At 32.8% G+C, this 24,100-nt stretch overlaps 2 protein-coding genes across 2 annotated transcripts; one reads left to right on the top strand and one right to left on the bottom strand.

The window, feature by feature from the left end:
• The first annotated feature begins 1,359 nt into the window (after positions 1–1,359).
• On the top strand, positions 1,360–2,962 carry LOC133299896 (transcription factor RAX2-like). Its single transcript, XM_061499391.1, has 3 exons — positions 1,360–1,495; positions 1,667–1,796; positions 2,245–2,962. Exons 1-3 carry the CDS (start codon positions 1,360–1,362, stop codon positions 2,960–2,962), a joined length of 984 nt encoding a protein of 327 aa, XP_061355375.1.
• An 18,294-nt stretch (positions 2,963–21,256) lies between these two features.
• LOC133299885 (protein FAR1-RELATED SEQUENCE 5-like) lies at positions 21,257–23,635 on the bottom strand. The gene is made up of 2 exons (XM_061499379.1): positions 22,595–23,635; positions 21,257–22,492 (listed from the first exon to the last, which is right to left on the bottom strand). Exons 1-2 carry the CDS (start codon positions 23,633–23,635, stop codon positions 21,257–21,259), a joined length of 2,277 nt encoding a protein of 758 aa, XP_061355363.1.
• Between the last annotated feature and the right edge of the window lie 465 nt (positions 23,636–24,100).

Here is a 24,100-nt window from a genome sequence, read left to right as displayed (position 1 = left end):
TATGTACCATACTATCTAATTCCTCAACAGTTAACGTGAATATGCAATTGCTTTTCAACACCAATGTTAATTAGCTAGGAAAAGGGTGTGTGCAGAGACAATTATTTAAGCTTCAGAAAGTTATGTCATATACGGTAGGATATTTTGACATTAGTGTCAAAAATTTGAAGTTTGACACTTCGAGCAGTTAGATCAAAAAAAATCAATGGTGTCACATGCTTACAATCAGAGTCGTTGATTTTTTTTATCCAATGGCTCTCAAATAAGGTGTCAAATTTCAAATTTAACACTGGTGTCAAAAGGATCCCACCCCATATATATATATATATATATATATATATATATATATATGGGAAAAGTATTTCTACAGCCACTTTAGATAAGGTTATCTACAGCCACCATTTTTAATTATGTTCTCTCAGGAGAACATAGTTATAATATTAAAGTTGTTTTTTTCTCTTTCTCCACATCAGCAAACATGTTCTGAAGAGTAACTGAGGAGAAAAAAAAAAGTAATTTTACTATTATAACTATATTCTCCCGGGAGAACATAGTTAAAAATGGTGGCTGTAGATAATCTTACACCAACAGGAGAACAATGATTTTATGACAACTTAAATATTATTACATAATTAAGTCCATTGATTTCATGAATGTTCAGGTGCGCCTTAATCATACATGTCCTCCGGTTAGATGTGGATTTAGTTAAATATACAACAAGTGTACTCTAATTAATTGCGTGCACCTTTTCAGTTTTTTTATTTTCTGTCTTATATACACAGTGTTTTACTTTTTGCAGAGTGTCAATGCATTTATTACTAAATAATAATACTAACAAAAATATTTAAATGTTAAGCAACCCCACTACGAGAGAAGAAAAATCAGGCCAAATCCCCCATTTTGGTCCTTGTGTTGATAGAGTCACAATTCTAATAGCTGTAACCATCACAACAATATATAGCCCCCCTTGGGTTTTGGTTCTTACTGTATGACAAACTTTGGATGCTTTTGTTTTCTTATTAGAGAAACAAAAAAAGAAGAAATCACCGAGTGGTTTTATACACCAACATTGAAGATTAGAAAGTTCTCCCTAACAAATTATCAGTCCACAAAAGAATAGTGGTAAATTAAATTAAATTGTATATATAAACGTCCAATCCATGCTTTCATTTCAGTAGTTCATCTCTCCCTCTCTCTGAGATAATAAAATAACAATTTATTAACTGTTCAAAAACCATATTTGTTGTTATAAGGCACAACAAAAGCAGTCCATACCAATGTTTCATTTTAGAAAGTGAGAGTTCAGAATTCCCAATACACTTCAAGAGAGATCAGAGTTATCCATAGAGATCTAGAGAAATGGGAAGAGCTCCTTGCTGTGACAAGGCAAATGTGAAGAAAGGACCATGGTCACCAGAAGAAGACTCAAAGCTGAAGGATTATATAGAGAATCATGGAACTGGTGGGAATTGGATTGCACTTCCTCAGAAAGCTGGTAAGATCACATTATCACAGTAACATAAAGCTCTCACCATTTCTTAAAAAAAAAAGAAAAAATGCTCCAAGTTGTCTAGTTTAAACCTAGATATCCTTTCTAAGATTTCATATATATTCCCTCTCTCTCTCTCTATCTATCTAAGATGCTCTGATTCTGATTTATGATTAGGTCTAAGGAGATGTGGAAAAAGTTGCAGATTGAGATGGCTTAACTATCTCAGGCCCAACATTAAGCACGGAGAATTCTCAGATGAGGAAGACAGAATAATTTGCAGCCTTTATGCTAATATTGGAAGCAGGTACTAGTTTATTACTGCCATTTTTTATGCAACACTACAAATATATATATATAGTTAGACCCACTGGCAGTAGAACATAAAACAATTTTTTTTTGCTCTTTCTGACTAACAATCTAATCTGACATTAATTATCCAGATCCAAAATATTGATATATGGACATTCTTATATGTTACTTTTTTTTCCTCCAATCATCAACTACATATATGCTGTATAGTGGAATGTTGATGAAGTCTATCCATCTATCTAAAGGAGTAAAAAGACAAGGGAAAGAGGAAAACAAAAACACTATAACTAGGGATTTTACCATTTTAAAAACCCTGTAGTTATGTAGAATCTGCCTATTTTAGATCTAGCTAGCAGCAGCAGCCACTTGCAAATGTCTGTTCAATGAAGACATTGATTTTTATTTAATTTTTTTTCCATCATTGGCTTTTCATGTTATTGCAGGTGGTCAATTATAGCAGCTCAGTTACCTGGAAGGACTGACAATGATATCAAGAACTATTGGAACACCAAGCTAAAGAAGAAGCTAATGGGGTTGCTTCCTGAATCTCATCAAAGAAAACCACCCTATCATCAATCCTCTCCTCAAAACCCACCACCATTTCCTTCTCATTCACTTTCCTCATCAATTTATGGAGATTATTGCAGCTCTTATTATAGCCCAGCAGCAACCACATCTTTCACAGGCCTTGAACCAATTTCTGTTCCTTCAAGTAATTACACAAACACAAGCTGCACAACAACCTCAATTTCTCTCCCATTTAACCAAAACCAAGAGTCCTTGGTTAGTGTTAGTCCCATGCAATATTACCCTATCACAACAGTGTTTGGAAGTGAAGGAAGTTGCAGTTCCTCTGATGGAAGCTGTAGTCAGGTTAGCCATGGCAGGGAAATCAAACAAGAAGAAATGGGGTTTCAGAATTTCATGTCAAACGGGTTTATGCCTAGTCACATAAGCATTAACAATAATGGAGGTGGTGAATATATGAACCAGTGGGAAGAAAAGCCAAATGGGTGTTTTTTCCAAACACAAACCCCATTGGATTATGATATTGATGTTATTAAGCAACTAATTAGTAGTAGCAATGGAAGCAGTAATAATGGCTACTTCAGTATTGATGAAAACAAGATGGAGGAGAAGGGTATGTACAACTATTACTGAGTGATGACTCTGACTGAAAGTAAAATCAGAAAGATATGATGTTGCAGTAAGATAAGAGGCATGGTAGTGAAGACTTTGAGCCTTCTGGGGTTCTGTGTTCTTTGATGAAATGGGACATTTCTTATTTTGACAGTACATGGGAAAAGTTTCTTTTATATTTTGTGTATACTATCTTGGAAGTGATGAACTGATGATCTTGGAAGTGATGATGGCGATGATGTTAGATATTTTGTTAGTATTCTCTCGGTGCAAGTGCAATCCCCCCTAATCAAACTTTAATGTTTTGAATACCAGAAATGAAAGCTTCTTTATATTAAAAAAGAGTTTTGCTAAAAATATTATTTATCAATCACTTAAAAAAATTGACCAGATATCTTGAGTTTGTGCCCTAGGAGTGAAGAAAATGTTTTTGATAGAGTCGACTTGTACAACGAGTCTAATAGTGTTTAAATCGGACTAATAAAATAATTTATGAATTTGGTAAATGTATCCAAAAATATTAATTTTTTAGTTTTTGATTTATACTTATTTTTTTAATGATAACATTTATTTTTAATTCATTTACAATTTAATTGAAATGTGTAATTATTTAATTGTTATGTCTTTTCATGATTTTTTTCTGGCTAGATTTTAGTACTTGAATTTGTAAAGGCCCTCGAGATTACTAAATTTGTACTGCTAAACTCGAATTAAAAAAATAAATTCAGACAACTAATTATTGTGATCCTAAGTTGGGGTTTGTCAGAAATAGCAATATTGATGAGTTAAGCATCCTGCTGAAGAATCTTTTGTACAAAGTCAGGATGGAAGCTTGTTTACTACGTACAAAGCTCGATTATCTTAACATTAATAAACAAAAAAAAGCAATGATGGCCCAAAAAGAAAGAGTGTGATGGTGGCGAAATTTTGTTGTCTTGTGTGGAAGTCTGGGAATTCAAGCTGTAAGAATAACTTGAATAATTAAACATAATCTTAGCTATTCTGCACTAGTTTTTTTTAATCTATCCTCAGACTAATAAAGCAAAAGCCACCAAACTTCTATCTGATTGAGTTTGTGCGAAACATATACTAGTCTTTGATAAATATAATATATGGTATCAACAAACACGGAAATATATATTGGAAAAACTATTCTCACGTCACGTAAGACAAGTTTTCTCTCCTACACACCATTCGATAACTGTGTCATCTTTTTTTTTTATTTTATTTTATTTTTTAAGGTGGTGGAGCCCACTAGTTTGTCTTTATGACATGAGATAACTATCTCCTTTAACATGAGATTAATAAAATCCAATATATATATATAGGGAAAAGTGTTTGTCATTTTAAATAACAGAAAGTTATGTCATTTTAAGATAGATATAGATACAGAAAATTTGAATTTTAAATTAAAAAAAAAACCACTCACTTTCTCACTCCCATGATTTCCGTTTTTTTGTGTCTATCTCTCTCCTAAAATAACATAACTTATGTCATTTAAAATGACAAACACCAAACCCATATATATGTGTGTGTGTGTGAATTAGCCCTTGAATATTGTTTAAAGATTTGCATTTTTTTAATTTAAAATTATTGTTATGGAATATTATCCATATCCTAACTACGAATCCCTTAATAGATAATGACTCAATTATCCTAACAAAGTGGAACAGTCAAGATAAAGAGGATAGAACCTTTATCCCTAATATTGAGTAGTTGAATCCTACACCAGCTGAGAGATCTACACAGCTCAAAAGGTAACTCCTATAAATACAAGGCTTAAGACCCCCAGGTACACACCTTCTGAACTCATTTACTACTTCTGCTCATACTGTGCACATAAGCCTATTACTAGTGCGCAATAATTGGGAGCTTGGCTATAAGCTAACCGAGATATCTATCTCTAAAATATTTCTGAGCGCATACTATATAGTATATCATTACTGTTCACTAGGACCGAAAACAATTGTCAATGAATCAAATTATCTCGTCACATGGACTTAATTAATTAGTAATTTATTAAATAATTGTTTTTAGGTGAAATATCCTCATGATTTAATGGTTTAACTAGCAAAAGATCATTCGGTATACACAATATATTTCTTATTGAATTTGATGGCCCCCCATATACGATCGAACCTCCCTTAATTAAATGCCATTCGTTTCGTTTTTGGAATCGAAGAAAGACAAGATCGTCACTAACAAAATCAAACACCATATTCTCATCTTTATATATAGATTACACGTCTCTCTCAACGTATATTTATAATTTTCATATGATTAATAATCTCTGGGCACTTAAAAAAAAGCAGGAAAAAGAAAAAAAGGATAATTCGTTGCAAAGAGAACCCTAATGTGTTGAAGAACTGATCAAAAACTGCTTATGCATTTAGGCACTACACAATAAAATCATACAATAGATTCATTAATTAGGATTAATATTTTAATTTGTACTGTTCACACAATATTGCCGTTTTATTTATGAAAATAATCGTCGGCAAATTAAATGTGCCACTGCCATATAATCATAAGTAAAAAAAAATTAGTTTGTTTCCAAGGCATTAGGCATTGGAAGTGCAGTACGGAACACGAACAGCAGAAGTTAATGGAGAAATACTATGTAAGTCGTATTTGGGAATCCCCATTGGGAAACCACTGCAAAAAGGCTCCAAAATTTCATGGTGACCAAGACTTCAGTCAGAGCATACTTGCACATTTATCAAATCACCCTCTACGACTACCATGATAGTAAGACTTCAATTTTTATTCTCAAAATAAATTTATGCAATAATAATAAGGGGTTTGATTTTCTCATGTTGAATGATAATTCAATTCTCATGTTGTAGAGATAAAAAGTATGTGGGACTCATGTGTTAGAAAAAATTATATGTTGAACCCATGTCAGCACGGAAATCGAAGGGTGTGTAAGAATATTTAAATTCTCATGTTGAATGAGAATTATAAAACCCTAATAACAATAACCAAGAAAAGAATGATTATTTACTCTACGAGTAGCAATACCCAATTCTCCTAATACTTGATTCTCTGTCCCTCATCATCAAGTCTTAAGAATTTTCCTATTAAAAATAAAAATATTAATGAATTGTTGTTTTAGAAAAATCAAATGGTTATAATTGACTAGTTAATGACGTGTCAATTGTTCAACTCATTGTCAGTAAATCTGCAGTATTAAACTATTCTGCATTATTATTTAATCGCAATCATTTTAGAGAAAATGTTTTTTATTCAGGAATTATTGTCTTTTCTGGTGAAGTATAAAGGTCAATAGGTATGGCCCTATGAAGTCTGACACATTAAATTAGCAATTTCTGCTTTTATTTTATTTTTTTATAATTAATATATTTATTCATAAGGTGTTAGTTGTAAACTAACAAGGTATTCAGAAGGTATTGGTCAGGGAAGTAGATTCTCTCGTGTGAAAATGTGGTCATGTTATTTGATCATAATCACTCATTTAAAAATTATATATTTTTCTCTCTCTTATCTCATCATCAATGAGATCCACTCCCGTTAATTAGTTAGTTGTAAGATATTTGTAGTGGACGTGGAAAATTGCATCGATGCATTGGGAAGAGCCGAAGAGGCATGAATTTCATAAGTTTTTTCTGATCAAGAGGTTTTTTTTTTTTTCAATTATTACACTTTAGACAAAATTTGCATATATGAAAGTCAGCTCAATATGTTACTTTTATAGAGCCAATAAAAATTAACTCATCTAATTTTCGAACAAACAAGCATGCACACGAGTTACTCTATTCACTGGACAGTTTCTATCAACTTGTTCATGGAAAACTTTCCACTTATAATAATATAGAAAATTAGCGATCGATTCGAGTGCACTGTAAACAAAATCATTAATTATTTTTATTTTGATATAATTAATTGCTTTCACACGCATAGATGAAAAAATAATATGTAACAGTTTGTCTGATTAATCTTTTTTATTTTCTCTTTACTGGGAAAGTTTCATTGCCGACAACTTAGACTGCATCACTAAGTTCACTTATTCTCTTGTTGTAGTGTTTGGACGGACACTACATATTGCCTGCAGAAACTTACTTGTCAGCTTTATTAAATATATCTTTTTTATTAAACAAATAGACTGATTATGGATAATTGACATCTAGATAGTATCTTTGTATAAGGGTAATTAATTCTAATTATTAATTAGGTATAGATTAGACATTAAAAAGTTGTACATTTTTTATGTTTCACATGTCTTGCATTGAAAAGTATGTAATATAATTAAAATATAAATATAAAATATTATAATATAATTAGAATAATATAACTTTAACACATTATTTTATATTGTTCTTATAAAACATAAAAATTATATAAATACAAAATAATGTGTTTTAAGTTACATTCTTCTTATATCTTAAACTTCTTACGAACATTTAACTTTTTACAGGTCAAGGTAGCTGTTGTTACATATTGACTTCTGATTCAGAACAGAGAGCAAAAGGTTCTTTTCAATTTTCAAATTGTCATAATCAATTTTATCGGGAGTGGTTGCACCTCTCAAAACCTTGTCTCTTCTGGTTACCATACCGGAGAAGACAAGTATACGATATACGCTGACTCGCGGAGATTACACTCTAAGGGCTCGTTTGTCCACCGGTATAGAATAAGAGTAGGATATGATATAAATGATAAGATAGGATATAATATGAGACTGATAAATCTATATCATGTTCTGTGTTTGATGAGCACTTGATTAGCAATCTGATAAGATTATGTAAAAGGAGAAATGAGAAAGAAAAAACAAAATATAATGCAATAAATACAAATATATTGAGTAGCGTGGGGATATATTGGATAAGGTGGAAATATATTGGGTATCCTATATTGATATCATATCCTGTTAAATCCTAATCTAGCTCCCCCGTAGGATAAAAAATTATGTATTAGATATGATAAAATGAGACAATAGGATAAGCTAATTATATCCTATTGACCCACTAAACAAGAAATAAAAAAAAGATATGATAAATTATTCTATCCTATCTTCTTTATCAGGTGCTTCAGGCCCTAAAAACCATATTGCACAAACTGTAAATAAGTTTCAGACGAAAGGTTTAGTTAAAAGGAATTCTCATGTTACTATTTTTTTATAACAAATATTGTCTTAATTTGTAATTATAAGGAGCCACTACAAGAAAAAAACTTATTAGTATCGCAAATTTTGTCACTACATATGAAATTTCGTCACAAATTCCTGAGTCGCAAATTTATTTGTGTCGAAATTTGATTATTTGTGACGAAATTTGATTATTTGTGTCGCAAATTTACTCGTAAGACCAGCTTCAATTATAACCACACCATGGTGGCTCAAGTGCTATAACTTGTGAGTTAATTTATCCTCAGCAGTTCAAGTTCCTGACAACAAATTTATGGAAAGGAGCATTTTTATTAGCTTGAAAAAACAAATTTACATTCAAAAGATGAGAAAAAGATTATTAAGAAAAAAAAATTCTTATCTCATTTTAATTTAAAAGGAATTATCAACTAATTATTTTAAAAACATTTATAGTAATTATAATAAAATATTCAAAGAGTCTAGAAATTATGTAAATAAAGACTATAATCAAGTTTAGTAATATTAAAATTAGACATTCCAGCTAGGCCTGCGGGTTAGTTCATTTACACTATAACTTGGTATTGGTTAGTATTAGGCATTTACTATAAAGGAAAGAAAAAAAGTATTAGGCACTTTAAAGTTTATGAATATGATCTATTTTATTTTTTTTTAGTAATCAGAATATGATCTATTTAATTTACGAATTAAACGGATTAAGAGAGACCCACCCACCTAGTCTTTCTTTTTTCGGTGGAGTACCCAGTTAATTTATATTTATTTATTTTTAAAAAAATGGCCTAAGGTTTTAAACCTATTCACATTTGTTCGATTTTAGGTTTTGCCTCACATAGCAAAAATCCAGCTCAAACTATTGGCAAGTACAGTAATAAACGAGTTTCTAACTCTCCAATAGTCGAAGACAATTTTAAAATAAAATAAAGGGGAAAATGTTTCCGTAGTTAATGCAGAGAAGTTATCTGCATTTATTCCCAAAACGACGTCGTTTTGGTATTGAAATCTTAAAAAATTATAAATATAAAGACTATTATAACTTTAAAATAAATTAAAATTACAAAAATACTATGATTTTCGTCCTAAAATGACGTCGTATTGACTTACTGCAGATAACTTATCTGAGTAAGTAACCGTAGAAAAAGCGAATCTTAAAATAAAATTATAGAATGTTTTAACAAGAGAAAAGGAAACATAACAAACTGAGAAGTCAACCTGTTAACTTAAAAAATACGAAGACTAAGTCATTTCATTATCCAAACATTCACTATAACCCACATTAAGTACTTCTTTTTCTGATAAGACAGATTATAACACATACGACTCTTCTTTCAGTAATATGTTATGGCATTTGTTTGAGGAGGCCTACCACTCCAGTGTTTAAGTTATGTGTGGACTTCGGCCTATGGATATTCCCTTTTTTCTTCTTTTAGTTTCGGGCCTGCGGCTCTCTGTCTTCTTTCATTGTTTCTTCGGCCCCATGGCCTACAACTCCCACATGACTCTCCCTACGGCCCAAATTTAGAAATCTCATTGCTTGCCCTGATTAAAGTTTTGAAAATTTTATATCAAGAAAATTAATGTTAAAAATAACTTATGCATGTTTAATATGTTAAATGTTATATGACCAATATTTTTTGGGTTCGCTTTTTCTGCAGTTACTGCAGATAAGTTATTTGCAGTAAACCCAATACGACGTCGTTTTGGGACGGAAATCTGTTGGGAATGATACGGGGAGCCCAAAACCCTTTGCAAAGGGTACATCCACCAATGGGCCAAATGACAAACCACAATAAGTGGGTCGACGCCACATCTCAACCCAAAACCTTAAGGCTGTAGGTTTATGGGTCTTTTGCACTTATATGGTCATCACTTGGTCTATGTCTAGTCTATGTGATACTTCTTTACAACTCATACTTGATTATTTCCAACATCTTCCCTCAAGTGTGAGGCCCAATATCATTCTTACCCTAAGGGCAACTTCTGCGGAAGTCTCTTTTTTTTTTTCTTTTCAAATATTAGGGTCACACTAGCCTTCTGCAGAGGCCTTCCAAACACTTGGCCCAGATCATTAGCTCTGATACCACTGTTGGGAATGGTATGGGGAGCCCAAAACCCTTTGCAAAGGGTACATCCACCAATGGGCCAAATGACAAACCACAATAAGTGGGTCGACGCCACATCTCAACCCAAAACCTTAAGGCTGTAGGTTTATGGGTCTTTTGCACTTATATGGTCATCACTTGGTCTATGTCTAGTCTATGTGATACTTCTTTACAACTCATACTTGATTATTTCCAACATCTTCCCTCAAGTGTGAGGCCCAATATCATTCTTACCCTAAGGGCAACTTCTGCGGAAGTCTCTTTTTTTTTTTTCTCTTTCAAATATTAGGGTCACACTAGCCTTCTGCAGAGGCCTTCCAAACACTTGGCCCAGATCATTAGCTCTGATACCACTGTTGGGAATGGTATGGGGAGCCCAAAACCCTTTGCAAAGGGTACATCCACCAATGGGCCAAATGACAAACCACAATAAGTGGGTCGACGCCACATCTCAACCCAAAACCTTAAGGCTGTAGGTTTATGGGTCTTTTGCACTTATATGGTCATCACTTGGTCTATGTCTAGTCTATGTGATACTTCTTTACAACTCATACTTGATTATTTCCAACATCTTCCCTCAAGTGTGAGGCCCAATATCATTCTTACCCTAAGGGCAACTTCTGCGGAAGTCTTTTTTTTTTTTTCTCTTTCAAATATTAGGGTCACACTAGCCTTCTGCAGAGGCCTTCCAAACACTTGGCCCAGATCATTAGCTCTGATACCACTGTTGGGAATGGTATGGGGAGCCCAAAACCCTTTGCAAAGGGTACATCCACCAATGGGCCAAATGACAAACCACAATAAGTGGGTCGACGCCACATCTCAACCCAAAACCTTAAGGCTGTAGGTTTATGGGTCTTTTGCACTTATATGGTCATCACTTGGTCTATGTCTAGTCTATGTGATACTTCTTTATATCTCATACTTGAATACTTCCAACATATTTATTTTGAGAAATAAAAATTCCATCACTTGATTGTGCTACACTTATGCCAAGAAAGTAATGCATCATACCAAGATCAGTCATTTCAAACTCATTCATCATAGACTTCTTAAATTCTTCAAACATAACATCACAATTTCCAGTGAATATAAGATCGTCTACATATAAGCAAACAATAAGCATTTTTCCTTCATCGCCAATCTTAACAAAAAGTGTATGTTCATAAGGACACTTTATAAAATCAGCCTTAAGAAAATAAGACTCAATGCGACTATACCAAGCTCGAGGGGCTTGTTTTAGTCCATAAAGTGCATTTTTCAATTTGTAAACTTTATGCTCATTTCCAACTTTCTGGGTTGTTCAATAAATATTTGTTCCTCTAAGTACCCATGCAAGAATGCCGATTTGACATCTAGCCGGTAAATAGGCCAAGAATTTTGTGCAGCCAATGCAACCACCAACCTGATTGTATCATGTCTCGCAACAGGAGAAAAAACTTCTGTATAATCAATCCCATACATGGTGTTGTTGTGATTTTAATTTATTTCAGGGTTATAATAGTCTTTATATTTATAATTTTTTAAGATTTCAATACCAAAACGACGTCGTTTTGGAAATAAATATTGTCCACACATGCAAATTTAATTTTAGAATGAATGTTTAAGAGCTGTTGTATACATTTGTATGTTATTTTTGTTGAGACACGTGCATGGATTAAGTCGCTGATATATAATAAACACAATATTGAAAAAATATAGTTTCTTTAAATATAACTAAGAGCCTCAGAAATAATTATGATAGGTTTCATTTCTAACAAAACCAGATCCTCTTGTTATTTCAGAATAAGAGATGATTTAAATTCTAATAAATCTATATAATTATATCAATTAGGTTGACATAACAAGGCAAATAAATATTAATATTTATCATAAAGAAAGTGTCGATTTGGTGTCTCAATTTGTCTAATACATAGTAACAAATATTTACTTGTTAATAATAAACACAAATAAGATAAAAAATGTTTGTTGTATGGAAAAAAAAATTATTGTGCCATATCACGCGAGTCAAGGGAGTACATGGCAGAGGATCACACCAACAATTTATTAAGTTGAACCAATCATATTAAGTAAACTTGATATCATGTCTCAACCCGAAACATTATATTTATAGGGCCTCCTAATTATATAGTCTTCTCTTATCTCATTATCAACTAATGTGAGATTTCATCACATTTAAATATTTCAACAATGTCCCTATCAAGTGTGAAGCCCACAACAATAGATACAAATAAGATAAATAAAAAATAAAAAGTTTGTTGTACGAAAAAAAAATTATTGTATCATGTCAAGCATGTTAAGGGAACCACTATCAATAGATTAAAATAGACCAATCACATCAAGTGAATACATAATCATGTCTCAACTCAAAATCTTAAGACATTATATTCATAAATTCCCCCACTTTATGAACTTTTATGAAACTTCATCCCACTTGAATATCTCAATATATCATTTAAGACACTCAAAACTCAAACTATATTTGACCTGCAACATGGCAAATGCTACAAGAAGATTAAGGGCTCGTTTGTACATTATACAAAATCCAAAGCTATTTTGCATTTAGACGTAATACATGATAAATACTTTTAATTAAATATATTATTTAGATGTTAAAATAAAAAAAAATCATCTATAAAATTACTAAAAAATACATGTAAAAACAAAAGGTTTAATGTCTTTCATGTTGTATGAAATAAAATTATCTCCTACACACACATAAAAGCCACGTTGCATCGACACCGACACAGGACACGATAGGACACTCTAACACGTTAATTTTAAAAAATCTTAGATTTTAACACGTTAAGACACGTTTTGATATTAAATAATATTTTTAATAATATAATTTATATTTAATACATATAATAGCCCATAATAAGTCATATAACCAATTAAAATATATTTTTTACTCAAAACTTCTTTGGAATTCCTTTAAAAAGTAAAGCATAAATAAATTTATTATTTTAAAAGCCCATACAATCGCACCAAACAACAATGCTAAACAGGCACTTAAGGAAATGACGTGGCCAAGCTATTAAAAGAGAGAGAGAGAGGAATCCAAACATAATACAAATAGAAGAAAGAGGGTGTCAAATAATGGCCTTCCACTTGTCTATTCTAAAGTGAACGGATCACAAGAAATCACCCGTAACCGTAGAATCCAACGTTGGTCTACTTCTATCTCACGCTCGAAAGCTTTGAGCCTCAAGAGGCCAAGAGTCACATGAACACATGGCCATGAACACATAAATCAATATCCTTGGGAGTGTTTGGTACAAGAGAAATTTTTTGGTGATCGGGAATCATGATTAATGGGAATCCAGTAGAAATTGAGTTTACTTGGAATCTTACGAAAGAGGTGTTTGGTTCGCCAAAATATTACCGGGAATATTTGGTAAAAATTACTGATTCCATATTTGGTTTAGAACGAAATATGACTTGGAATATGAGGTTATTTTACAAAAATAACCCCAAACTATTTTTACTTTTGTAATTGATAGATTGGGTCTAGATTTTTATGTGTATTGGGGTATTTTTGTCTCAAAATTTATTGTTGTGATTTCCCTTTACTTGGTATTCTGATTGGTATTCCGAATTACCATATTATTTTTGGTAATCTGAATAGTGACTTTTCTTTATAAATCAAATTACCGGTAATCCTTGGATATCCGGGAATCGTAATTTATTCCTTCTACCAAACGTGGTAATTACATTTACCAAAGAAGGATTACCGGTAATCCTCTTAAAAAACTTGAAACAAACACCCCCTTAGGGTGCGTTTGGTTGAGGATAAATTTTTTGAATACAGAGAAATGTAATTGATAGGGAAATGGTTAGAAAATGAGTTTGTAGGAAAATGTAAAAAAAGTTGTATGGTTAGAAAAAAATTTACTGGGCAAATTAGTTAAGATTTATAAAGTCTATGTTTGGTTTGAGGTAAAATATAGATGGGAAAATAACTTCAACTTACAAATATAACCCCATAAAAAAAGTGAAACCTTGGCACTTTAGATGAGGGTATTTAAGTCTACTAGTAGGTTGCTCTTTTGCCATTTAGCTAGCTAAATGTAAAATACCTCCCTCAAGTTGTCTTTCTAAATAGTAACTTTGCCTTGCTTTCTATGAACAAATAAGGAATGCTATGCAAATACAATACCTAGGGAAATTTTGTAAAACCATCTACCAAACATTGCTTTCTTACTTTGCCAATTTGATTTGCATAGGTATGTTTTAAGAAATCTTCAACCAAACACTACCTTAGACTTACCAGTTTAGATTAACTCGCTCAGTGTCTACTTGCGAGGAAGAAGATCAAAGCACTGCTTGGAATTGTGACGACAGAATGCTTGACAAGAGATTGAGGGAGAACGACGGTGGTGACTTTTATGTTTTATTTTATACTTATTTTAATATTATAAAAATATTGAAAAGTTTACATTTCCACCCCTTGATCGTGTCGGACACAGTCAAAATCGCGTGTCGAGATAGTTAACGTGTCCAAAAAAGTTAACCACATGTCGAATCATATTAGTGTTCGACATGCATTTTTTTTAAAAAAAATGACGTGTCAGTGTGTTTTTGAATAAAAATGTGTAAGGCTCATGTTTTGGCTTTTTGACCATTGTAACCTTTCACTAATAAAAAATTATCATTTTACCTTTGTTTATAAACTATTTCAAAAATTTAACCTTTTCAACAAACATAACATCAATCTACCCCTGTTTAACCGTCGACCACCAAGTTACCCGCGTATTCCCCTCTCTACCCGGGTATATTTTGCAAAATTTAAATGTTCTTACATACGTTGAGTTTTTACCCGGGTAACGAACTCAGATACCCGGGTAAGCAACGCAACAAGAGCATGAGAGACCAAATAGGATGATCTGCGATAAGCATTGTGTGAAGTTTACCTCATGAAAATGTAGCGTTCTTGGAGGAACACAGGGAGTGCATCAGCTGTTGTGTACAAGGTTGTTGACATGGTAGCAAGAATGAACCCAGTCACCATAACTACACCCAAGCTTATCCCAAACAACTCAGGCATTCTCCTCAAATTCGTCGTGAACGAACGTTTCGACAGCGTTGCCATCTCAATCCAAAATGGGTTCACAAACCTTGGTTTATCCATATCGCTCATGGTGGGTATAGTCCCCCTCATTAATCTGCTGGGTTTTTAAGAATTTACCCGGGTATCACCCTCCCTACCCGGTAAATAATTCAAGCATTTTTTCAGATTATGAACAATACCCGGGTATCCCCTTAACTACCTGGGTAGGGTGAAATTTTCAAATTATACCCGGGTATCCCCTTGCCTACCCGGGTATTTTCCAAAAACAGGGGTAGATAGGAGAAATATTTTGATTGAAGGAAGAATTAATAATTAATTATTAAATTAAGGCCACAGTGGTCAAAAAGCCCTCATGTTTTATTTTTTTCTCTCTTCTCTTCACATGATCCTATATACTTTTATGTGTGTGTACTACAACATGAGAAATATCAAACTCAAAAACAAATCATAGGAACAAATTTGGTTGTGGTGGAGGCGAAGGTGATTGCAGCAACAATTGTGGCAGTGGTGACAATAACAGTGGTATAGGTGATGACAGAGTGAAAATGACGGCAGTGGAGGTTGTGGCAACGGCAAAGATATCATGGTGGCAACGGTGACAATATAGGAGGTAGTGGTGGCGATGACGACAAATGTGAAATTGGTTGGGGTTGGGTTGTAGTGGCAGCGATGGCGACAGTAGTGGCGGCGATGATGGAGGTGGTTGTGGCAGCGATGACAACAGTAGAGGAGTAAGATTGGTTGAGTTGGGGTGGGGTGGGGCAAATTTGAATTTTTTTTTTTTTAAATATTTGACTTTTGACTTCTGTTTTTTTTAGAAGTTAAAAATTTTTGTTTTTAATTTTGCCTTTGTTTTTTAGACATCAAAACACTATTTTATAGTGAGAACTGAGAAGGACTATTTTTCTAAAAAAATAACTTTTGAAAATAATAATAAAATCCTAATAAGAGCCCATTTGGATGACTTTTTTTCTTCTCTAAAAGCTTTTTTTTTTAAGAAAAAAAACACTTCTCAAAACTCGGAAAATTTTAAAAACTCCATCCACTAACTTCTGCTTTTTTTAGAAGTTAAAAATTTTAATTTTTAATTTTGTCTTTGTTTTTTAGACATCCAAACACTATTTTATAGTGAGAATTGAGAAGGACTATTTTTCTAAAAAAATAACTTTTGAAAATAATAAAAAAATCCTAATAAGAGCCCATTTGGATGACTTTTTTTCTTCTCTAAAAGCTATTTTTTTTTAAGAAAAAAAAAACACTTCTCAAAACTCTGAAAATTTTAAAAACTCCATCCACACTTCATGTAATGACAAAATAAAAAACAAGCTCAAAGAAAATTGCAGCCCTCCCCATTTTAAAGTTGACCATAAGGACAGGGTGAGAATATTCTTTAACTAAGGTAAAAAAATTTAAAAAAGAAAGAAAGAAAGAAAATGTCAATAGTAAGTGATCTTCCATTTAAGAGGCTCATTATTGTAGAAAGATTGTTCAATTTTATTTTAAAATTAATTATACTACAATCTAAATACACAACATAATTATTACAAAAAAATAAATAAAATACACACCATAAAGGTTGATTGTTCAAAATTTAAACTACACTGCACAAAGAAAAAGACTCAGTATGTCACAAAAATCAGAGCTTGCAAGTTGGACCCGCATGCGCCTGTCAAAGCTCCATAGTCAAAAGTCAGCTAAAATGCAATTTATCCCACTCTATTTTCTAGTTTTGGTCCTGCCAAATGGAAGGTCATCCGCAATATTTTTCTTTTCTGTGACATTAAAAGATCACTTTGATTTGTTTATAAATGAAGTATTAAATAGGATAAAATTATTTGTCATATTAAAAATATGATGGGACATGTTACCAAAAATATATATATATGTATATGATGGGACATGATAAAATTAAGGGTAAAATATTGAACAATATTAAAAATATTTATCCCATCCAAATGTTAAATTATTGGAAAACCTTTTGTCCCACGATATACAATACACATAATCAAAATTATACTGTCTAGCATCATCGCAATACCCAATTATTAGTGTTAAAACATGACTGACTTTAAGAGAGAGAAATTAAAGAGAGAGATGAAAATTAAAAAAAAAATTATTTTAGAAAAGTTTAATAATAACACATATATATGACTAGAATAGTCATGGAAATACTAAGTGAAAAAAAAAATAAGTAAAAAAAAATATTTAATTTAATTATGACTTAAGAGACATGTGCTTATTTAATTCCCCCCAAGTGGAATTAGTTTACACCTGTTTGTTGTGTTGTTTTTCTTCTGACCTATTGGTCTTTAGTCTACCAAAAAAAAAAAAAAAACCTCATAAAAAATGTTATATTTTTAAAATCTATTTACCTCACATAATAGATAAACCACATCCTCTATTACAATATATTATACCATCATCCCAAATATATATATTTTTATAATAATATGCTAAATATAAAAATTAATTAATATTGTTAATAAATTATAAATAAAAATAAAGTGTGAAATAATTAAATTTGAAATTTATCATGTATACTTTTTAAATGCAAAATAAACAAATCACTACATAAAAGGTGTTACAGTAAAATTTATGTATTAATCTGTTCAATACTTATGTGTATCAAATAATATGTGGCACAAAATTATTTGTGTTTTCCTTCAACTACCAAACAGTAGACAAAACAAAAAGTTAATAATTGTTCCCTGTCCAAATTTTGTTAATGGGCTAGGACCATATCAATAAATTACGGTCCTTCTCACATTCCTTTGTTTTTTTTCGAATTATTTCTTTCGGACAAATTAAGTTTTTTTTTTTTTTTTTTTTTTTTTTTTATATTACAATGATTCGAACAAAAAAGAGCCCGCAAGTTCGCAACTATATGAGATTATCCCTAATCAAATGTGTAACAATTATCCGGCTCTTATCCCAAAATCTTTTGCAGAATTAGAGCACCTACTCTTCCAGGTTCTAGCAATTTATGTAGGGTTTTATAATTCTCATTTAACATGAGAATTCAAATTTTCTTACACACTCTTCGATTTTTGTGCTGACATGGGTCCTACATATAATTTTTTCTAACACATAGGTCCCACATGTTTTTTTATCTCTACAACATGAGAATTGAATTCTCATTTAACACGAGAAAATCAAACCCCAATCCTTTACGATTTCTGTTTCTGAAAATAGCTTTTAATTTTGGGAGGGGTTATATTTACTACCTGTTAATCTTACTACCTTTACTACTGAATTATAACCATTAGATTAACTTTTAATCTAATGGCTCATATTTATCCCTTATAATCCTAATTTTTCCCTCAATCACTCACCTCCTTTCTCTTTCTCTAGGTCACACTCTCGTCTCTTTCTCAAAATTCCCTTTCTCACCGTAACAGAAGACCCTCACATCTTTTTCTATTCTGACTAAAACCAGCTTTCTCTTTCTGAATTTGGATTTGGATCCAAAACGACCAACCACGTCGTTGCAGCTCCTCCTCTTCGTCGCATTCAATTCCCTCGCAGCGTTTTCCATCGCCGACAATTCAAGTTCCCATGGCGACGGAGAAGTTAATGTCCGGCGGCGACCCCCGCTACTTCCAAATGAAATTGGAGCCGCCGTCTTCTCTGCAGTCTCCGGCGGCGGCTGAGATGTCGTCGGTCCCGTCAAAGCAGTTGGGTAAGCTCTTGATTTTAAGGGAGATGTAGATAAAATGTAGAGTTTCACTTGATGTGGATGCCATTTTCTTATCAATCTAAATGCAAAATGTTGGGTAATTTCTCTTCAGTTTTCTGATAAAGATGCACTAAAATGCCCAACTGAGTCCCTTCAATTACTTGTTTTGCAAATAATGGCATTGGTACTCTTGCTTTATTATCTAATCTGTATGCAAGTTCTGAACGATGGGATCATGCTAAAATATGACACATTATAAATTTTGACGTGCTAGGAGATCATTCCTTTGTTTGTAATTTGCCTCCATTCCTCCAATATGCATATGCTAAAATTATTCACATATGTACTTAATGTGTCAACTCAGACATTCCATTGAGGAGGTTTGTCTAAGATGGATACAGGGATGACACGAAGCCAATTTATATCTTTGAGGGACTAAATGGATGAGAAATAGGCTTCAGTGATTATCTCTCATCACATGGGAAGTGGTTGAAGACTAGTTTACATGTCATTATTAGTATTATACTTCTTGGTTTTGGAATGGAAAAATATTTTGTTTTTTTTTTAAGTTAGAAGTTACGGAGCTATTGATTTGACGAATTGCCTATTTGTCAGCAGGTTAATAAGAATGTGGAAATTCATGCTCATATGCCACCAAAAACAGTTCCAAGCTATCATGGAGAGTAAAACTCAGTCTGTTAAGATTAACACTGGTTTGCAAAGAGATGAAGGTTTGAAGGCTATCTTAGAACTTCAAAAGGAGCTTCTGAATTGGTGCAGTCAGTTCAACAATTGGGTTAAGACTAAAAATTTATGTCAAAAAATTGAATGAATGGCTCATCAGGTGCCTTCATAATGAACCAGAAGAAACAGCTGATGGTATTAAGACTTGGAATGGCTTTCAATATTTGTTGAAGACTTTTTGCCAGCCCCCCAAGTTGTGTGTTGCTACGTAATGGTGTTAAGACTACAAGCACAAGCACAAGATACAAAGCTTCAGGCACATTGCAGAGAACCCGGAAATCTGAGTCTCATTTGCAAAATTTTGCTGTTCCTAGGAAGGCTAGAAGCAAAAGGAAAAGGCTTTCAGCTCCTAGAACAAAAAGACCCTTTAAACATATGTCACGCCATTTAAACCCTCTAGGACCACTAAATTTCTGTCTATTTCTATCTATTTTGATTTTTTTTAGTCTCTAAATGTCCTATCATTGAATGGGCAATGTCATTGATGTACTAAGTGGCAACACATAATAGTATCATACATTTGTTTGACTTTATACAAATAGATCTATTTACATCTGCCCAAAAAACTGGTTTGAATAGCTTGTGAAAGAAATTAAAAATAACAACAAATTGATAACCTACACTGAAGTTATAATACCTAAATTTCGTTTCCCATAACCCAGTTGAACAATATCTCGTTCAATTATGAAGGCATGCAACCAGTTTTCAAGTTCTATCTGTATCGAACATTAAGAAGTCATCCCTCTAAATCAATATGATAGTTGTAACTATTGCAGATTTTTTTTTATCAGACTATTTTAAAGCAAGAGCATGCAAGAACCCTCTCTTCCACACAAAAAAAACCTGTTAAAAGGCCACTTACTTTCAAAACTAAAATAACTAAAACCACACAAATGAAAAACCGAATGTGTTTCTGTTGTTTGGAGAAAAGGCAAGGGACAACAAAAGAAGCCTAGAGATATGCTTATTGCACACTCATAGATCCAAAAATGAATATAAGATAAACATCAAAATTTAGAACTAAAACTTCATTTTTGCATCATTAGATTCACCATCAATGACAGTTGCATCTCTTTTTATCTAAAATCAAATCTGCATAACTATTTTTTTAATTCCATCATTCTGACATTCGGTTTGTGCTTTCCATAATCCCCTTGATGACATAAAGTGATTTCCATAAAGCCTCTTGATGACATAAAGTGTCACTTAATCATCTGTTGTGCTTTCCATAATCCCCTTGATGACATAAAGTGATTTCTTGCACTTATCCAACAAACTCAAAGTTAAATCTTCCTGCAAACACATAGGAATATTGTAAATTCTACCTACAAAAAATTATTCTATTATATAGCTATATATCAATTATCTGACAGTATCATCTTTGGCAATTTCAGAAATAAAAAATCTGTAATAAAAAGACTCAATATATACAAGAAACATCATGAAGTATCCATCAATTTTGCATATACAACATCCATGAATTTTTAAACTCATTTTTAAGGGAAGACCAAACTGACCATATCTTCAAAAGATTCCTCCTTAGGCGGGACCATTTTTTATATTTAATTAATAACAATAGAGCATAAGATCAAGCAGCATACCTTTATAGATTTATATCTTTGCATGTGCGCTTATTGTGTCCTCGTTTTTTACAAATTCCACATATATTAGTATGTTTTGATGCTTCTTCAATCCCGCTACGAATCCTGCGTCCCTGTGAAGTATATTGAGAGTCCTTTTTTCGCCCTTTTGTTTGAGAAATGTAGGGATCCTTCAAGTTCCTCATAGAAGACTCTTCTGAATGATGACCCAAGTATTGTAAGTCAGAATCGCTAAGACTAGTAGTCTCCTCAGAAGTCACAAACTTTTCTGCAGCTAGAGAGAGAGAATCAATACCATCACAAATGAATCTAAAAGCTTCGCTCGATGCATATGCAAGCTCATCAAGTCTGGAATATCTAGAGCGTAGGTGAAAGCTACGAAGAAGTCTATCTCCATCAGTTGTATAACTGTTGCTGTCTATACTTAGTATGTCATTTCCTTCCTTGCGCCAACGGCGCAAGATGAAGTGTTCAGGGATCTGCTCGATATTTTCTATCAAAAAAATAGCAAGAACATGTCGACATAAGATTCCCATGAACTCAAAATAAAGGCAAGAACACCTAGCCTCTTTGTTTTCCAATTTTATATCAACTGTTGCATAATCTTTGTTGTCCTTCTTATTAAAAACATGGTAGGTAACCCACTCAATGTCATTTCCAAGTTTCTCCTTAGATAATCGTAAACTAAGAGAAAGCTCTTCACCGAACTTTAAAAAAATTGCACGGGTATACACTTTAGCTGCATGCTCCTCTAATGGCATATTAAATGTCAAAAGCCTTTCTTTGTGCTTAGATTCAAAGTCTTCTTTTTTGGATGACTCGTACCGAGTATCTACTGCTTGGTTATATTTCTCCACAAATTCCTTCAATGTTGTGCCAGATGTAACAAAACCATCAAAGAATGAATTTATACTCTCACTGCGCTGAGTAGTGTTCATGCCAGCAAAAAAAATGGATCTGTTGAAGATTGGTACCCATGACGATCTAATTGAGTAGAGTCCATGCAACCATTCATTTCCATGAAGACTATACTGAATAAGAAGATGTTGCCATCTTTCTTCAAACTCTTCAGCACTCTTGGAGCTCCATATACACTCGTTCAAATTCTTCTTAAATGATGCATGCTCATGGTAAACATGGGATAGCTTCTCAGGAAATTTTTTCATGATGTGCCACAAACAAAATCGATGCTTGGTGTTTGGGAAAACTTTGGCAACTGCATTGCTAATTGCCATGTCCTGGAAATTCAGAGGTATTAGTAGGTATGCAAGTAGTAATAAACCATCACATTTAAGATGATATATAAAATATTGATATAAAGTTCATCAAATTGATCATACCTGATCAGTAATTATGGCAACTGGATGTTTCCCATTCATTGCTCGTAGCCATTCCTCGAATAGCCATATAAAAGTATCCTCAGTTTCATCTTGTAATAAAGCACATCCGAGCAAGAGCGATTGCATATGATTATTTACACCAACAAAGGGTCCAAATGGCATGTAATACTTATTAGTCCTGTATGTCGTGTCAAACGTTATCACATCACCAAAAAGCTTATAGGCATGTCTGGATCTTGCATCAATCCAAAAAAAGCTTACCATTCGATCATCATCATCACACTTGATGGAATAAAAAAAATCCAGATTTAATGCTTGTTGTTTAATACAATAATGTAGCACAGCTTGTGCATCCCCAGCATCATATATCTTTCTTCTCACATTTTTCATATGATTATAACAATCTCGACTGTCAAACCCCAGATCATGGCTTTTGAATATGGTGGCTACCTTTCCAGTTGGCAAACTCGAGTTGTTGAATTTTTCTACCAAACATTTTGCAGCATCAGGCATTTTTCTGTGTGATCTCAGATATGTAACACTTTTCGGAGTAACCATCTCATGATTATGGTTGTCGATGAAATGTGTAATTCTCCACATATTTGTTTTTTTATTCCTAGAAGCCTTGACACAAGCTTCACATCCTATACGTGACGATGATGTTCTCCTTGACTTGGCCTCACACAATTTACCCACATTTTCTTCCTTTTTAGTTTGTGGATGACCTTCTCTAATGCATGTTAGCTTCACGTAGTCCTCCCTGGATGTTCGTCTCCGGATCCCGAATCCTCTTATCCTACCAAATGCTGTATATAAGTTTACTATATCCTTCCATTCGGGAAATTCCATTCCCACCTCAATGGAAACTTTAGCATTCTTTGTCGGTGATAATGGAATGGCAATTGACATATTGTTAGGCAAGTCATTTGATATGTCATCTTCCATTTCATCAGGTATTTCATTTCCTACTCCGACGTATTCCATTTCATTTGACACGCAATCATGACTGAAGTCAATATAATTAATTGGATCATCTTCCATATTGACCTTCATTGAAATAAACAAGTGACAATTATATAGTCAAATTCTATGAGATATAACTAAAAAACACAGTACAAATGGAATATTGCTTTCATATCATTTGGTACAATGGGTTAACTAGAGGGCTACGTTAACTAATTTACTTACTAATTTCAAAAGCAAGTATCATTTTAACTAGAAGGGTCTCCCTTTCTCATTCAATCCTCATCGAACACTTTCAATTTCAAAGTGTTGAAATAATTAATGCTCGGTTCTCGTGCATATGCAATTTTTCCTGCAACTCCAATCTTGAAGAACAAAAGTCGATAATAATTAATTCAATAGTGATTTTAACCTTGTGGTGTAATACTTGTCTATTACACCTTTAACATTTGGGCTCGTATTCCCTGAATTTACATTGGAATAAGACAAATTATGATACTTACTGTAGCCAAAAGTATTTTAAGTTCAAAGTATTTTTTTAAG

The sequence above is a fragment of the Gastrolobium bilobum genome, unplaced genomic scaffold (genome assembly GCF_033153095.1).
Source record: "Gastrolobium bilobum isolate Gb01-03AN ecotype WA unplaced genomic scaffold, APGP_CSIRO_Gbil_v1 utg10129, whole genome shotgun sequence".
Lineage (NCBI taxonomy): Eukaryota > Viridiplantae > Streptophyta > Magnoliopsida > Fabales > Fabaceae > Gastrolobium > Gastrolobium bilobum.
The sequence above is the reverse complement of the archived record's forward strand: the minus strand, read 5'-3'. Positions and strand labels throughout refer to the sequence as shown.

What these genes read in the sequence shown, in the direction of transcription:
- LOC133299896 (XM_061499391.1), top strand. Translation starts at nt 1,360, where the DNA reads ATGGGAAGAGCTCCTTGCTGTGACAAGGCAAATGTGAAGAAAGGACCA. An exon ending in TGCACTTCCTCAGAAAGCTG is followed by an intron (nt 1,496 to 1,666) that starts GTAAGATCACAT and finishes ATTTATGATTAG; the next exon opens with GTCTAAGGAGATGTGGAAAA. An exon ending in TATGCTAATATTGGAAGCAG is followed by an intron (nt 1,797 to 2,244) that starts GTACTAGTTTAT and finishes ATGTTATTGCAG; the next exon opens with GTGGTCAATTATAGCAGCTC.
- LOC133299885 (XM_061499379.1), bottom strand. Translation starts at nt 23,635, where the DNA reads ATGGAAGATGATCCAATTAATTATATTGACTTCAGTCATGATTGCGTG. An exon ending in TTGCCATAATTACTGATCAG is followed by an intron (nt 22,493 to 22,594) that starts GTATGATCAATT and finishes CTGAATTTCCAG; the next exon opens with GACATGGCAATTAGCAATGC.